Source organism: Amblyomma mixtum, chromosome 7 (assembly GCF_055824585.1).
Source record: "Amblyomma mixtum isolate Tamu chromosome 7, ASM5582458v1, whole genome shotgun sequence".
NCBI lineage: Eukaryota > Metazoa > Arthropoda > Arachnida > Ixodida > Ixodidae > Amblyomma > Amblyomma mixtum.
In genome coordinates, this window is record NC_143018.1 from 48,002,767 (window position 1) to 48,020,692 (window position 17,926).

Sequence of the window (17,926 nt, forward strand, 5' to 3'; positions counted from 1 at the left end):
CATCATCAGTGGCACTTCCACTGAAGAGCATGCAGTGCGCCTAGAGCTCGTTCTCGAAAGGCTAGCAAACGCTAATTTGTGCATAAGCAAATCGAAGTGCTGTTTTGCGGTGCCAGAGGTGCAATTTCTGGGACACCGAATTGATGCGGAAGGCATTCACCCTACCGAGGACAAAGTGCGAGCGATCACAGAAGCACGAGCTCCAACAAACAAGCAGGAGCTACAGGCTTTTCTCGGACTCTTGACGTTCTACGACCGGTTCTTGGAACAAAGAGCTACCGTGGCCAACGACTTATACCAACTCCTTCGGAAAGATGTGACATGGACATGGTCGCCACGCCATCAGCAGTCATTCGATGCCCTGAAAGACCTGATTCGAAGATGTACAGTCCTCCGCCACTACGACGAAAGGAAGCCTCTGCTTTTGGCTTGCGACGCATCACCGTACGGAGTCGGCGCGGTTCTATCGCAAACTGACGAGCAAGGAAGGGAAGCTCCCATCGCCTTCGCCTCACGTACGTTGTCGCAAGCAGAACGCAACTACGCGCAACTTGACAAAGAAGGGCTAGCCATCGTCTACGCGGCGACACATTTTCACCAGTACATTGCCGGCCGGAAGGTGGCCTTTATAACCGATCACCGACCGCTATTGGGCATTCTGGGACCACAAAGGCCTATGCCACCAACTTTGTCTCCGCGAATGACACGTTGGTGCATCAAACTCTCAGCGTACGACTACGCTCTGGTCTACCGCAATGGGAGTAAACATCAAAACGCCGATGCGCTAAGCCGTCTGCCACTAGACGCAACTGTTGACGAACCATTTCCACCAGGAGACGTTCTGATGTTCGAAGCACTGCCAGAACCTCCGCTTACAGCAGGCACAGTTGCAGCATCTACGCAGAAGTGCGCAGCTCTCCGGCTAGTTTACACAGCTGTTCAACAAGGCAACGTGCACAAACTCAAAGGGGACAACTTCGACGCTTACCGCAGGCGAGCTACAGAGTTGAGCACCCATCGCGGCTGCATCATATTTGGGTCCCGAGTTGTGATGCCGAGAGAACTACGCGCACAAGCTATGTCTCTCATCCACGCCGGACATCGGGGCATCGTTGCAATGAAAAAGTGTGCCAGAAGCTACATGTGGTGGCCTGGCATTGACAACGACATCGAAACAGTGGTGCGAGAATGCAAGCCTTGCCAGAGCAGCCGGAGCGCCCCGCCGAAAGCTCCTGTCCCGGAATGGGAAAAGCCAGACACACCATGGCACACACTGCACATTGATTTTGCAGGACCAATTGAGGGCTGCACTTTCCTTGTGGTCGTAGATGCCTACACAAAGTGGCTTGAGATAAGGCAAATGGGACAGACGACTTCGGCAGCAGTCATTGACAACCTCCGATCACTATTTGCAACGTTCGGCCTGCCGCGCAAGGTAGTGTCGGACAACGGAACACCGTTTGTGTCTGCGGAGATCCTCAAGTTTTATCGCGACAACGGGATCTCATCAGTTACATCGGCCCCCTACCACCCAGCGACAAACGGACAAGCCGAGCGCTACGTAGCCGAGCTAAAACGCGCCCTTGAAAGAGATCAGACAGGCTCGCTGCAGCGCCGCCTTGCGCGCTTTCTCTTCAAGCAGCACACGACGGTTCAGAGCACAACAGGCGAGACCCCCTCGAAAATGATGTTCGAGCGTGAAATGCGAACCCAGCTCACAGCCATCCTCCCCGAGCCAAAGGCAGAGACGTTCCGGGAAGAAAAAGCAATTCCGCGCTGCGGCACGCTTAATGAGGGGCAGCGCGTCCTCGCCCGACAGTTTCTGAAAAAGCCACGCTGGGAGGAAGCTACAATTGTCAGACGCATAGGCCTGCGCTCTTGGCTCGTCAACATACATGGCACAGTAGCACGCCGACATCTCAACCAGCTGCGTAGATTTACGACGCCGTCTGAGAGCTGTCCGCCAGCGGAGAGAACACGTGCACCATCTTCCCACATAGCCTGGCACCTCTTCCCGGAAGAAGAGACTTCGCCCAGGACAGACCTAGGAGACACAGCGAACAACAGCCAGCCTACAAGTGTTTCTCCCCCGAGCGCACAAAGCCAGCGCGCCTCCACGCGTGAGCGCCGACCCCCTGCACGATACCAGGCAACTTTCTAAGGGGGAAGGAAGTGTTGTGTCCCCTTATTGCTTTTGTGTGTGTGCGCCCCTCGCATCCTCCTCCTAACGACCACTCGCATCCTCCTCCTAACGACCACTCGCATCCTCCTCCTAACGACCACTTGCCCCTCGTCGCACGCTGTCGCCAGATGCCCCCCCATGGTGCGCCCCCGCATCCTCCTCCTGTTTTGGGAAGCCACTCCCTCCCGTGGACGCTTCTCCGCTCCCTCCTTTCTTCGGGCGGCCAGTTCGGCTCCTGCCTCGGTCGACGCTGGTCGCACCCTCATCGGCTTTAAATAAACGAAGTCTTAAAGTACCGTGTGCGTCTTTCGCTGCATTCAACACAGCGACCGGACACGACAAAAACTAACAAAATTGGCTTACGGCAAAGTTATGCCGGAGTTGGCTCACTCGTCCACAGGTATAGGCACCCTGCACCTGCCAGGCACCGCCACCGTCGAGGCTGCGTTCAGCTCCCCCGCGCGGCCAGTTCCTCGTCTCTCTCAGGAAGGCTCGCCCCGCGACTTCGAAGGGATGGCGTCTGCTAGTGGCTGCTGCTTTTCGTAGAGGCAGGATTTCCGTCTATTCATTCATGAGGCTGAAAAATTCTTTCGAGGAGCGAACGTCAGGAATGGAACGATGCTTTTTGAAGCAGGCCATGTACACAATGTGAAAGAGGCGGTGTCGTGCGACGGGAGCGAAGTAGCAACCCGGTGCATTGCGCAGACAAGCATCACTGCGCCGCCGAAAACGATCAAATTGACGCTAAGAAATATTTCTATCTAATTCCTGTCAGCGCTGCACTCGCACTCATTTTTTTTAATGTAGCTATCTTCCAGTAGACAGCTTGTAGCCGCGAGCTGCAGTTGCAAGGCAGGCAAATGTAAACACGCTGCTGCCGTTACCGTGTTTTTTTTTGGAACGGTGTGAAACGCTCTCCAAAACGAGCCACCCGCAATCCTGGGGTGTTCCTGCATTTACAAAGGCTTACCCTGAACCTTTAAAGACGGCCAGTTGGCATAACATTCAAGGTAATTAGAAAACTCCAGTTTCCGAGCGAACGGCGCAAACCTGACTTCGTAACATTCTCGTTTGCCGCACCTTCGGTGTTTGATGTGGAATACCCTGTCCAAACTACGCCTTGAAATGATGTGCCCATTGCGTAATGTGCCGCTCATATTTTCTCTTTTTTCAGCAACTGCCAGGATATTATCGCTACAACACGTGCGTCAGTATTTTGGTGATATGAGATACCCAATGAACGAGCTTTTGCAAGCAGAAGAGAACGCAAGCTGCGGCGAAGCGCCTGTGCGCACTGGAACTTCTGCGCAAAACAAAACTTTTTGACTGGAATTCCTCAAAAAAGGAGTATTCCGGCTATTTCATGCAGAATGCTTGCAGAAAGCTTGTGCTAAAAAAAAAAAAGGAATTTCATTGCAAGGTTTGTTTAATTTCTACGCATTTAAGTGCCCTGACTCTTCGACATTAGGATGTATGATTATTGTACTAAATTATCACCCAGTCGTTCAGACGTGGAGGCAAAGATTTATCAGAAGCATGTTGCCGTTGCCCCTGGAAACGGTCCTTTACTGTCGAAAAATACGCTGGACGACAAGGCGCAGTGGAAGTCAGAAAGAATTCTGCGCAAACCTGGAACTAAGGTAAACGATTCTTTGCAGCGTAGAATTTGGGCTCCTTCCTAAGGTGCGACTGCGGGCGAGTTTTTAAGCCAACATATTGTTGACAGCCAAGTCAATGACCGGAAATCGTGGGTGCGAGAAGAGGGAAGGGTTCCCAGAGAGCCATTAGCATTCCTCTGAGTCTGATGAATTTGCCACGAATCAAAAACCTGTATAGGAGGTAATGCATGAGTCAAGTAAGCGTCTTCCGCACGGGTTTGACCATTTTTTGACCAGCAACCGCGCGCGCGTGTTGCCCGTGGCGAAGGGTGGGCCGTCTCCCAATGTCGCGTCAGAAATTTATAAAACCTTGTCCGAGGCGAATTTATATAAGTATTAATGCATCCTACAACACTGCAATGTGTCCTGCTGTTGTTATGAGCCTTTGTGCTCGGAAAGGAGGCGCACAACTGCTTCGCGACAGCGCGCGCAACGCAGCGGGAGCTGTCGGACTGCCCCCGTCTTCCTGACAGGGACGCCCGCGCCGCCGCCAGTGGCGCGCGCGTCGCGCTGGAGTTTGATGCGCAGGGGGCCTATATGCTTGAAGTTCAGAATGGCGCAAAAGACACACACACAGGAAAAAAAGGGGATGACAGAAAGAGCGCCATTAGCGGCCTATATGCGGGTAACGTCAAGAAATTTAGCCACAAGTGTAAAAAATACCACAGTAGTCTGAAACAAAACTCATCATTTTACAGCTGGGGCCGTTATACGCATTTTATGCTGGCCTTTTGACCCTATATATGCATTGGCTGCGCAGAACGAACACTAGGTGTCCGCTCTCGGAGTACCGTGCATGCGAATTCAAGGCCAAATTGAAAATAAAAACTGGAATTGCAGTGGAGTAAACACCGTACTGACAAATTACAGCGGGCACTAAGTGCCTTAAAGGAAAAAGCATTGTTTTTGAAATCTATATTTTTTATTTGCTTCTCCTTTCTACTAACACGCCCACTCATTAGCATGCGGTCGTAAGGCGACGAATATACTTGTTCGCCGACACGCAACGCTGTTCTGTAACCTATAGGTTGCCTGTTCGCCTCGTGATCTGGGAGTCCTGGGTTCGATTTCCCGCACCTTCGGAAGAATATTTGGGACCACTACTGCTCATAAAGACAGATACCGGTCCCCGCGTCCGACGAGCCATATAACCCTTTCGGGTTAATAATGACGTTGCCTTTTACTCACCTTGCATCAAGTCGAGAATGGCGTGCTGTGCAAATGTGAATGACGTGTGCATTTTGCTCAGAGGCCGTTCAAAGACCACAGAGTGGGCAGCGCATGACCTGAAAAGGTTTAAAAGGTGTGATGTGGCCACTCGGACCTATTTAATCTTCGAGTCACATTAGCGGAAACCTGCCGCGTCGAACGTTGATGCCGATACGAATGATAATCCAAGCAACAGAAAGGCCGGTGAGAGTGAAAAGGAACAAATATAGGTGTTTATTTTGTTTCAACACAACCACAGAAGCAAATTTTGTCGCGTGACAAGTAAGAAAAAAAAAATGGTCATCGGAGCAGTAGTGCACACTTGAGAATTAAATGATAACAGCGAGTTATTTCGTATTAGAGAGGACGACTTTTACGGGGCATGTTCGTTTCCCGAATTCGTTAGGAAACTGCCTGGGAACTGAGGGTGTTTCGAAGTTTCACACCTCTGGCACAACACGGTTCTCGAAGGAGAAACCAGTAAAATAAAAACAAAGTCAAGGAATGTGCGTTATTCAAACTCGACGTTCACGTAGATCCCTTCGTTGGCGATAAACTTTTGCCGCTCGACATCCCTCCACAAGAATTTCTTCGCATCACCGGATTTATTCGGAGATCCAGGTACTGGTTTCATAGTGGCCGAGGAGTCGCTCATGACCACCGGCAGCCTCTTGTCCTTGTCCATATCCACGGGATGAGTCAATATCAGCGTCACCTTCTTAGAGAACGGCCATTCCACGAACAAATCCCAAGCGCCTTCACAAATCCTGATAGAGAGGGTTACATAACAATCGTCATCGTAATGGAACCGGCACCCCAGCTTGAATGTGTAGCCAGCGACTGTACAGATCTCACTATATAGCTCGTGAGTGCTTCCATTTTTTCCTGCCAGCGCTTCGTTTCCGCCGTATACATCGGAAAAGACGCAGGCCGCAATGAAGTTGCCATGTTTGGAAACTGGGCGGCAGGGACCGGGTGTGAATGCAAACTGATTCCGAAGGCTGGCAACACGCTTCATTAAAGAGCTTACATCATTCACCACAGCATCCTTGACTAAAGTCTCGCTCGAGGCACGCTCCAGAATGCCTTCCAAATCCTTCTTCAAGTCGCCAAGCTCTTCGACGGCACTGGAGATTGCCGTGGGGCTCACAGTCTCAGCAGAGCACTGCCTGTAGTGTTCAACCGCAACGTTGCGAACAACTGATTGTTGGCATACGGCACATCTCACCTTGTCGCTGTCACAGTCAATCAGGAGGTCCTTCAGGTCGCATAACCGAGCGGCGAAGCTGCACTGCTCTCCACCGGCGACACAGAAGACGCGGTGCTGCTCCAAGTAAGACTTATTGAAGGTTAGAGTTTCAACGTCGGCCTCTGCGAACTCCATGCGGTCCAAGGGGCACGTCCCGCCATCCTCCGGAATCAGATCCTTGCACACCTGGCACAAAACGTGACCGCAGGGCATCAACAGGATGCAGCTGGGCACCACACCGCAGACGCCGCAGACTCGGGTGCTGGGTAGCGGCTGGACGAAAACGACGCGTGGGTGCTCGGGGTAGCCGTCGAATCCAGTTAGAATATATTTTGTGCGAGCCATCGCGATGTCCTTGTCGTTCGCGAACGACCACAATGCTGCAGAGTGTGGAGCGACAACCGTAGATGCAGCCGCCAAGTCCGAAAAGCGGCAACCAGTAACTCTGTACTCTCACGGAGCGTGCAGAACGAGAAGGCGTCGAATGCGAAGTTCACCAACTCAGCCGTGAGCGACAACTGCAGCAACTGCGAATGCGAGGAACGGCAAAGCGTCGAGGTAGTCGAGGGACAGAGGGAGAGAGCGTGCATTTATAAAGAAAGGGTGAATCGTGGTCGCCACGGTGCTACCGGTTTCTTGACGGTGACGCAGCTCAGCGGCGCCCGTCAGAGCAGGCAGAGCGTCATGCGCACGCGCAGTGGGGGTTTGAAAGGAGATTGCATCATAAGCTTGACTACAGCCGATACAGTGCAGTTGTCTGTCGCCTCAAGATGGCCAGTGCGGGAGCAAAGGCAGCAGCGGCGACCCGGAGCTGGTGACGACGAGCAAGCCGGTGACGAATCCCGCGGCATGGACGTTATGGTGCGTGCTCACATTTACTCGGTGACATCGAAGGCAGAGCACGTTTCACGTGCGCATGAGCTGGCTGCTTTTATTGTAGAGTTTGGTGGGTAACGAAATGTTTTGCAAATATCTGAAAAGATGTTTTAAAGGGTATTTAATAAATGTATAAATAATTTAAGTGAAGCGCCACCTTTGTGTTCAGGTGACAGCGGTGTGTTTCAGCAGGCCGAGACAGCGCAGCAAGTCGGGACGGCGCATACTAAATCTGAGTCCCAGTACTTGTACAGTCGTCAGTGCGTCTGTACAGAGCTCTCGAAGGGCCACAGGCGGCCTAACCAAGGTCAACTGAAATAGGTCGCGAAGCCGGAGCTTGAATGCGGCCCAGAACCAAGTGCTAGCGACATCAAATTAGTGGTGGAACTAAAGCGCCAAAATGAAACGAGTGGACAAACACGACTAGAAGAGGAAAATAATTAGGACATATTTTGTGTTTCAAAAGCATTCAAAAACAATTGCAGTGATTCCTTTTTAAATGTTTTAGTTGTGTGCATTTTGTTAGAAAGTATAGTGCTTGCTTTGTAAAAATTTTATGACAGCGTTCGCTCAGAACAGCGGCAATGGCAGCGGGGCGATGCAAAGGTTGACTGTGCTCTGATGTCATGCCCTTGTCATATCTTTTGACCATTCTGCTTGCTTTTGCTTGAAACTCGATTCTGCTAGCCCTACTTCTTCCTCTTTGCTTGTTGCTCGAGTTCTTGGTGTGCATCGTTCGTGTACAGTTTCCGCTTTTCCCTTTTGCCAGCGCTTCTGTGTAGTTTCGTTCGGTTGGGTGCGGTTCTGTCGCTTTTGCCCCAAAAGGGAATCGTCTGTGGCCATGGGGCCCCCGTACGCAAAAAAGAGGTGTGCGGTTGCACGATGTGCGAGCGATAACCTGTCTGGTGGCGTCACATTTCATCGCTTTCCTGACATTCAGCGTGACACCTGAGGCGAGGACGAAGGAAAACGGCACAACGATAACTGACTACCTAAAGATAGCGTTGGTGGTCGGCACTCGTCGTGTCTTCTTTCTTCGTTCTCGTGTAGGGTGTCGCGCTGAAGCGTCGCGGCGTTCAGCAGTTTATTTTCCCCGCCATGCAGCACGTGACGCTGACGTCACAAATATGACGTCACTAAAACACATGACTTTAACGTCGCGTTTTTGTTTTAATTATGACGTCACTTTTTAGTTGTCTACGCATTTCGAAGACGGCGCTGGCTGCGCTCCATGAGCCGCCATGTTTTGAACGTATGGGCTTCTATGCAGCCTACGCTACCATAGTACATCTACCTTGGCCTAACGCTAACGCCTGGTTTGAGATAGCCTGCTTTAGAGCATGCGGCGCCACACACTGATGACACTGCCTTCCGCTTTATCGCCGCGCTGGCCCGCTGCCGCCGCGATCGCGAACAATCACCGATGAAGGCACTGCAAGCCACTGCAACCAAACTGACATAACACATCTCGGGAAATTTTTTTATGGAGCGCGTGTTTTCTCAGCTTTGGTTCCGCGGCCTGCCGCCCCTTCACCAGTGATCGTTTCCGATCGCGACTGCGGTCCAGCGTGGATCGGGCATTGGCGATCGGAACGTGGCGACACGGTGTCTGGCGATGACAAGAAAGCTGTTGACGTGACCTTCGCATTGCCACGATGGCGTGTTAACATAGCTCGACAGCGCGCACGAATCCAGGCCACCATGTGTGCACGCTCGCATGTAGTGGTACGTATGGCTCGAAGAGCGCAGTTCACAGCAACACTCGGCTCCGCACGAACCACAACTGAAAATTTTTGCTTTGGAACAGCTTGATCAGGATAGGTCGCAGTCCATCTGATTATCCCTCGCAATGGTGCGCGTAGGAACAAACGCAGCTGTCGCTGATCATGGCTGCAGGGACCGGGCACCGACGAGGAAGACGATGACGTCACCCTCGCGTCGCCATGATGTCGCAAGCTTACTTCATGAGGTCGCAATAGATACTTAAATATCGGCTAAACCCGCCAACGAACGCGAACCCAAAATCATTGCTGCCATCGAGGAAGGGTAACATCACCGGCTTCATCGTCATTTTCAGCCAGCAGCTCCTTTCTTTGGTACTGCGCGCGCAGTTTTGGGAGAAATAAGAGTGGACCGTCACCGCGCCGGCTAAGTGCGCACTGCTGTTTGAAGCAGCAGGTGCCTGCTTACACAAATCCTGGCCTGTTTCCGAACGTGCCGCTGAGGTGCGCACACTAGCGTTAACACGCGCCGTAATGGCGGTGCGAAGCTGACGCCACTGGCTTAGCCGTACCGGATGCACATTCTCGCGCTGCTTTTGCATACGCAGTTGTAGCACTACGAGAAACTACACTGTGAAGTCGAGAGTTGGACAAAACGACACTGCTGCGGGCCCTGCGTAGCATTACATTCCACTTACATTCTGTTTCCAAGCCGCATATCTTACCCGGCTAGCTAGCAGTCACGGTTATCACGGCGTAATATCACGGCTTCATCTTCGTCATGCCCTCCCCCCTGCGGCTGCTCTCGCCAGTCGCTTTGCAGACGCTCTCTCCTGCCCCTTGTCAAAGCGGCGCGGGACTGGCGCTGCGAAGCGCACATGATATAGCACGCAGGTTCGTGGCGTATGTTGTCGGCGCTCTGCGGCGCGCTGTTGCTTCACTCTGGCCCGTCATCCGACGATCAACGAACGTCACATTTCTAGCTTACTCTCTGCTTCCATGTTTGTGCAGTGCTCTCTGCAATCTTCTGATCAATCGCAGCCTTTAAGAGCTCCACAATGGCTGGCAAGGAATACACTCTAACTGGATTCGAGGGCTACCCCGAGCGCCAACGCGTCGTCTTCGTCGAGCCGCTGCCGAGCATTCGAGTCTGCGGCGTCTGCGGTGTGGTGCCCGACCGTTCCCTGTTGCTGCCCTGCAGTCACGTTTTGTGCCGGGTGTGCAAGGATCAAATCCCGATGGAAGGCGTGAAGTGTCCGTTGGACGACAGGGAATTCGCAGATGCCGACGTTGTCCACATAACCTTCAAGCAGTCCCAGTTGGAGCAGCACCGCGTCTTCTGTGTCGCCGGTGGTGGGGAATGCAGCTTCGCCGGTAGGCTATGTGACCTGAACGAAAACCTGACTGGATGCGGCAGCGACATAGTGAGGTGTGGCAAATGTCTACAGTCAGTTGTTCGCTCGGTTGCCGTTGAACACTACCGGCAGTGCTCTGCCGAGACTCCTCTACAGCACTGCGTGAGCGTCAAGAGGATCTCGAGTGCTGTTGTAACGCTCCGCGACATGAAGAAAGATTTGGAGAGTATACGGGTGCGGGCCTCAAGCGAGAAGGTTGACAAGGATGGTGTCGTGAACGGCGTAAACTCGTTGATGGAGCGTGTGGTTAGTCTTGAGCGTGACTTGACCCGTGCAGGAAAAGAGGCCTGCGGAGAAAAATGCGTCTCATCGCAGCCTGGTGTGAACAAAGTTGCAGGTCTTACGGGACCTTGCCGCCCTGCTTCTAAGCTTGGCGCCTTCATCACCTTGTGCGAGTTCACCGGCGTGTATGACGGGTACAGCGCACTAACCGGCATCAAGAAAGAGCACAGGCTGAGGACAAAGAAATACACATTAGCTGGCTACACTTTCGCTCTCCAGTGCAAGTTGCAGAAGAAGGATGCTCGTGGAAGGCGCCTTCAACGTGAACGGCACTTCCGTCCCAGTAGCCTGCGTGGGTCCTGCCGTGGTCCACGTGACGGCTTTTCGTGTGCCGCGGTTCGTGGGAGACGCGGCGATGGCAGCGGCACTGAGCTCCTACGGCAAGGTGCTTGACATCACCCATCCCGTCCTCAAGGGCCGTCGTCACGTCGGCAACGGGACGCGCGTGGTCCGGATCGAGATGAAGCAGGCGGTGCCGAACTTCTTGACCGTCCAGGGCCACCGCGTCATGTTTGACTACCGAGGCGTCCGGAAGGTGTGTTCCCGCTGCGGGCAGGACGGCCACATCGGCGCGGCGTGTCGAACGCCGCGGTGCGCTCGCTGCGAGGTGTTCGGCCACGACACGGCCGGATGCGGAGCGGCTTGCAGGCGCTGCGGCGGAAGCCACGCCACAGCAGACTGCCTGCGACCACGGTCCTATGCGGCGGCCGCCGCCTCGAGGAAAGAACCGGGCAAGGACAACGTGGTCACAGAAACGCGGAGCACACCCACCTTCCGGACGTCGGTTGCCGACGAGCACCCAACGACCAGCCGCCCGAGGAAGCCCGAATCCGGCCCCGCGACGGAGGTTCCCGGGAAGGAGCAGCACCACGAGGGGTCACCTTCAAACGAAGTGGAGCCGTTCGCTGCAGTTTTCGCCAAGCCCTTGGCGCCGCTTCCCAGCACAGACAACTACGACACCGCGAGCAGCAGCGATGAGTCACGGCGTAATAATATATAATAGTCACGCCCCTTCGCCTGACAGGCGACTTGACGTGCGGCCAGGTGTCAGGACCGACGACTCCTCGAGGTGCGGACGACGCGCGCTTCCCGTCACCAGCGAGCCACACCCTCCCATCGGCGACCCTGGCGTCGGCATCGGCTTCAGCTGCGAGCGTCGCCAAGACCACGCAGCAACCGGTGAGCGAGGCCACAAGCGCCGACGACCCCGAAAATATGGACTTTTCCCGCCCAGACTTCAAACGTGCCCACCCCCAATCATCGGAATCTGAAGGGACAGTTAACGAACGTTGTAGTAAAAAAGTGCTGCGCGCGTCAAGCGCCGCCCATGGCAGCGCTCTTTAGGTTGTATGTTATGCCGTCGGTGCTCTTGGCAGTCATGGCGGTTGTGCATCTCCTCTCCCTGAATGTTCGGGGATTTCAATCCGTAGACAGACAGAGAGAGGTGATGCACTTTGCCAGGGCTAGGGGCGTCGACATCCTGTTTTTACAGGAATGCAACTTCCGTACTTCACTTGATGTGCTGAATTTCACCACCCGGTTTTCTGTTTTTGCTTATTTTTCGTTCACTGATTTTCATATGTGCGGTGTTGGTGTCGCTTTTGTAAACCCCTGCCTGCGCGCGGGTGCTCATTGCACTTTCGGGCTGGACGGCCGCACTCTTGCCGTCGACTTCACACTAAACCAGCGGCGGGTACGTGCGTTGGTTGTATATGCACCAGCACGGCAGACTAGTTCTGATTTTTTTGAGCGCCTCGACTCATTCCTCCTTGATCCCTACCACACTTTCATCGTCGGTGACTTCAATTGTGTACTTAACATCGACCGTGACGTCCGCGGACAGGGTCACGGTCGCCGTTATTGCGGTGCCCCCGCGCTCCGCGATCTCGTGACTCAGTTCCGCTTGTCTGACGCGTGGGTGCAGCTTCACGGGGATGCCTTTGGAGCGACGTTTGAGAAAGCACAGTCAGCGAGTCGGATAGACAAATTCTATTTTCCACCAGAGCTCGCTTCTTTTGTCGTTAGCTGCGAAGTTCTCGCGTTCCCTGCAGGCACGCCGGTGATTTCCGATCACCACCCCTTGTCAGTCAGGCTCGACTTTGGTGAGGACACCCCACGTACTGTGACGTGGCGCATGGACACGAGCCTACTGGCGGACCCGGAAAGCGTGGCGTCGCTGCGTACGGCGTTGGCCGCATCGTGCAAGAGCTTCGTTGCGACTGATTCATGGGACACACTCAAGGCTCGTTGGCAGGCAACTCTGGTGGCAGCCGGTCAAGACCGCAGACGCCGGGTAACTCATGCACTGAATGACACCCTCAAGCGCATCCGTATAGTGCAAAGGGGAGCACCCTTAACCTTTGCCATGAGCGATTACCTGAGCCTACTCAAAGCACGTTACCACGTGTTGCTCTGCCAGTCATCACGGGCAGCTAGTCGCGCACACCAGCTCGGGCGGCCTATATCAGACCCGGCTGTGCTACGACACGTACGCGCAGGCACTGCAGAGGAATTCGCTCCCGCTACTGTGCCTTTCGTGACACTCCCAGACGGCACCCAAAGCAAAACCGCGTCCGATATCTGCACGATCTTTGCAAGTCACTTCTCGAACCTGTTCTCTACGGACAGTTGGCTAAATCTTCAAGATGGTTATGACAGGCTTCTACAAAGCTTTTTTGGAAACTTGCCACGAGTAGCTGAAGAACTGCATGAAAACCTTTGCGCACCAGCCACAAGCCAAGAGCTACACGCCATCCTGCAGAGTATGAATGCAGCCTCTGCCCCCGGTCCAGACGACATTCCAACAAGTTTTTATTCAACGTTTTTTTACCAGATCCAAGGAGCACTGCTGAAAATGGTCAACGGCTTTCTCGCGGATGGGTTACGTCCGAACTCTTTCCGCGAATGTCGCATCATACTCATTCCGAAAGCGGGCGGTGACCCCTCCGACCCGCAAGCATGGCGGCCTATAAGCCTCTTAAACACAGACTACAAAATAGTCGCATCTTTACTAAACAGAAGAATGCGGACGATCCTGCCTCACCTAATCCACCGTGCTCAAACCAGCAGCGTGCCTGACCGCTCTGTGTTTTCTGCATTGACACTCACAAGAGACCTGTTCACATTTGCCAGCAGGACGGGCTTCACCGGGTGTTTTGTTTCACTCGATCAGGCGAAAGCATTCGATCGGGTGGAACACTCGTATTTGTTCGGAGTCCTCGAAGCCTTCGGATTCCCGCCGCAAATTGTCAGCAGACTGCGCCTACTTTACGCAGACCTGAACGCTCATCTCTCCGTAAACGGCCACCAGAGCGCTCCCTTCTCAGTCACCCGGGGCATAAGGCAAGGATTCCCTCTCTCCCCAACATTCTTCGTGTTATGCCTGGATCCACTCATCCGGCGCATTAACGACAGTCCATCCATACGCGGCTTCCCTCTGCCTGGCCAGGGCCAAATCAAAGTTTCGGCCTACGCCGACGACGTGTCGCTTTTCCTCAAGGACGAGGATAGCTACGCCGCTTTTTCGCGGCTGTTTCTCGAGTACAGCGAGATATCAGGGGCCCTATTGAACAGGGGATAAAGCAAGGCGCTATGGTTTGGCACCTTCACACGGAACCTTGCGGGCGAGGTGGAGTGGGTGCAGGGAGTGAAAGTCCTGGGAGTAGTATTCCTCGCCAGCGGAGAAGTAGCCCGCGAAACCTGGACTAACCTCCGCACGAACGCTGAGAAACGCCTCTCGGTGGCGTCAACGTTCCGCCTTTCAATGGCAGAGCGCTGCTATTTAGTTAAGTCCACAATCCTAGCCGCATGTTTTTTTGTCGCCCGCGTCGCAAACCCACCGCGCACGTTTGCTCGCAGGCTAACCTCGACCTGTGGCTCTTTCGTTTGGGCGGGCAAAACCGAACTTGTGTCACGAATGTTCATGCGCCTTCCATCGTACATGGGTGGGTTTGGTATACCTTGTATCCGCACCATGTGCAATGTGCTCGCCTTGCGAGGAGTACGAGATCTTGTACACAACCCAGACTATCCCGGGAGAACACTCCTCACATACTTTCTGGGTACAGCGCGTAACGTGTTTTTTACACAACGCGTGGTTGGCCCTACAGCCGAGCGGCCGCCGGCATTTTTCGTTAACGTGCGTCGCACACTGGCGTCGTTGTCTGCCAGCGTGCCCGATCTGGATGTTGATGAAACCCCGCCCTCCAGGATGTGTGAAGCACTAACGGTAGCTGAGCTGACACGCGAACAACTCCAGAAAACGAGACGGGCACGCTGGCGCCAACTGACCTCAGCTGCGCTTCCTGCAGATGTCAGGGACTTCGGCTGGCTGCGAGGCTGGCGGGTACTGCCCACAAGAGACCGCCTTGCGGCGTGGGGCGTGGCGCCCTCCGCCCGATGCCCGCAGTGCGGTCTCTTAGAAACACTGCGGCACGCAATGTTCGACTGTGTAGTGGCACGCACCTTTTGGGTACTAGTGTCACGAATGTTCGTAACCCGCCTCGAAGCGCGCACTAGTTCACGCGAACTGTTTACAAATATGCTCTTGTGTGTCGGCATGTTCGTTTTGTGGCGGCAGCGTGGAGCGGCTTCCTTAAATGGGCGTCCGCAAAGAGCAATGTTTGCAATGTTGCAGCGCCTCCGCACGCGCCTCTTTCAGCAAGCATGCGTGGACGCACTGACAATGAGCGAGGCTGAGTTCTTGCGCAAATGGCCGACATACTTTATCGTCCTGCGCGGCGGTCGAGTGTCGGCTTTCATACTGCCATACTGACGTGCTCAGAGCTGCGTCACTGCGCATGTGCTTGAAAGATCAGACTTCAGTTCAACTGTTTTGTTTCGTATTTTTGTTCCTTTCGAAAAAAATAAACTTCTCTTTCTACGCACCATAATGGCGGTGCGAAGCTGACGCCACTGGCTTAGCCGTACCGGATGCACATTCTCGCGCTGCTTTTGCATACGCAGTTGTAGCACTACGAGAAACTACAATGTGAAGTCGAGAGTTGGACAAAACGACACTGCTGCAGGGCCTGCGTAGCATTACATTCCGCCTACATTCTGTTTCCAAGCCGCATATCTAACCCGGCTAGCTAGCAGTCACGGTTATCACAGCGTAATGTCACGGCTTCATCTTCGTCGTCCCCTCCCCCCTGCGGCTGCTCTCGCCAGTCGCTTTGCAGACGCTCTCTCCTGCCCCTTGTCAAAGCGGCGCGGGACTGGCGCTGCGAAGCGCACATGATATAGCACGCAAGTTCGTGGCGTATGTTGTCGGCGCTCTGCGGCGCGCTGTTGCTTCACTCTGGCCCCTCATCCGACGATCAACGAACGTCACATTTCTAGCTTACTCTCTGCTTCCATGTTTGTGCAGTACTCTCTGCAATCTTCTGATCAATCGCCACCTTTAAGAGCTCCACAATGGCTGGCAAGGTATACACTGTAACTGGATTCGAGGGCTACCCCGAGCGCCAACGCGTCGTCTTCGTCGAGCCGCTGCCGAGCATTCGAGTCTGCGGCGTGGTGCCCAACCGTTCCCTGTTGCTGCCCTGCAGTCACGTTTTGTGCCGGGTGTGCAAGGATCAAATCCCGATGGAAGGCGGGAAGTGTCCGTTGGACGACAGGGAATTCGCAGATGCCGACGTTGTCCACATAACCTTCAAGCAGTCCCAGTTGGAGCAGCACCGCGTCTTCTGTGTCGCCGGTGGTGGGGAATGCAGCTTCGCCGGTAGGCTATGCGACCTGAACGACCACCTGACTGGATGCGGCAGCGACATAGTGAGGTGTGGCAAATGTCTACAGTCAGTTGTTCGCTCCGTTGCCGTTGAACACTACCGGCAGTGCTCTGCCGAGACTCCTCTACAGCACTGCGTGAGCGTCAAGAGGATCTCGAGTGCTGTTGTAACGCTCCGCGACATGAAGAAAGATTTGGAGAGCATACGGGTGCGGGCCTCAAGCGAGAAGGTTGACAAGGATGGTGTCGTGAACGGCGTGAACTCGTTGATGGAGCGTGTGGTTAGTCTTGAGCGTGACTTGACCCGTGCAGGAAAAGAGGCCTGCGGAGAAAAATGCGTCTCATCGCAGCCTGGTGTGAACAAAGTTGCAGGTCTTACGGGACCTTGCCGCCCTGCTTCTAAGCTTGGCGCCTTCATCACCTTGTGCGAGTTCACCAGCGTGTATGACGGGTATAGCGCACTAACCGGCATCAAGAAAGAGTACAGGCTGAGGACAAAGAAATACACATTAGCTGGCTACACTTTCGCTCTCCAGTGCAAGTTGCAGAAGAAGGATGACGGACATGTGACCGTAAGCTTCTTCCTGTTTCTTAAGCAGGGTATCTGGGATTGTATGGTAGAGTGGCCTTTCGCAAAAAAGGTCACGATAATACTTACGCACCCCAGGGATGAGGCGAAAGACGTCAGGCTGCCGGTAGTTATGGAAGATCCCGAGTATGAGAAGAAACCAGGTGGATCTGGGAACTTTGGTGCGCCTACTAAGGCAGAGGACTGGACGGACCTCGAAGTGCAAGGTTTTTTTAATGAGAATACTCTGTATGTCAACGTCGAGTTCGAGTAACGAACACAGCACTCTACGTGTTAGGCTGCCCATTCGCAGTGAACATCCCAGATGGTTGAAAACAAGTCCCGGGTTCATCGAACTTGTTTGGTTCCTTGGTGTGAAGAAATTGGAAGGATACTGCATACATGAGGAGTGATCGTGCACTAGACCTGTAAGTTCGATTCATGTGGCACGCCATTTCTTTGTTGTCAACTGCATTCCTCCAGTTAGGCGTTTTCGCTTCATGTTTGCCATGTGTCATATTGTGGCACAACAGCGAAGCTTATTGCAATGGTTAGTCCCTAAGCAGTCGGAGTCCCGCTGCAACTTGAGCAATATTACTAAATTTCGCCCTATTTGCGGGTTATTGTCATGTTGGCATTACTCTTTTGATCAAAGGTTATGATTGTTTTTGCTTGGTTTTAACAGGACAAAAGTGTCTTGTCTCTATTCAAGTGAAATAAAGGTTATGGTCTGCATTTATGGTGACGTGGTCTCCATTCACAGAAGTATGTTTTAACATGCTTCCGTGTTTCCGCTTCGTAGTTTCCGCTTTATTGCCAGAAAAAGTTGTCGCGTACTATAGATCCAGCGTACCCAATTTTTACTACGGTGTCAATTGGAGTACAATGCCTGCGTTTATTAAATCATTACGATGATATCATTTGCTCACACAGGAAGTACGACACATTTCCTCGAAACATGATTCGAACGCAGAAATCAGCGCCAAACTTATCTTTATGCTCATGCACATTTGCTATAATTGTTGAACAATCTATTGT

General features: G+C 53.4%; 2 protein-coding genes across 2 annotated transcripts; one reads left to right on the forward strand and one right to left on the reverse strand.

Annotated features, from left to right (window-relative positions):
* Positions 1-5,342: 5,342 nt before the first annotated feature.
* On the reverse strand, positions 5,343-6,805 carry LOC149335970 (uncharacterized). The gene has a single exon (XM_089554613.1). The coding sequence runs from the start codon at positions 6,641-6,643 to the stop codon at positions 5,561-5,563; it is 1,083 nt and encodes a 360-aa protein (XP_089410739.1). The 5' UTR covers positions 6,644-6,805; the 3' UTR covers positions 5,343-5,560.
* A 9,163-nt stretch (positions 6,806-15,968) lies between these two features.
* On the forward strand, positions 15,969-17,587 carry LOC149335971 (uncharacterized). The gene has a single exon (XM_089554050.1). It carries the CDS (start codon positions 16,008-16,010, stop codon positions 17,160-17,162), a length of 1,155 nt encoding a protein of 384 aa, XP_089410176.1. The 5' UTR covers positions 15,969-16,007; the 3' UTR covers positions 17,163-17,587.
* The last annotated feature ends 339 nt before the right edge of the window (positions 17,588-17,926 follow it).

Bases quoted from the DNA above. Each gene is read 5' to 3' on its own strand.
- LOC149335970 (XM_089554613.1), bottom strand. From the start codon at position 6,643: ATGGCTCGCACAAAATATATTCTAACTGGATTCGACGGCTACCCCGAG.
- LOC149335971 (XM_089554050.1), top strand. From the start codon at position 16,008: ATGGCTGGCAAGGTATACACTGTAACTGGATTCGAGGGCTACCCCGAG.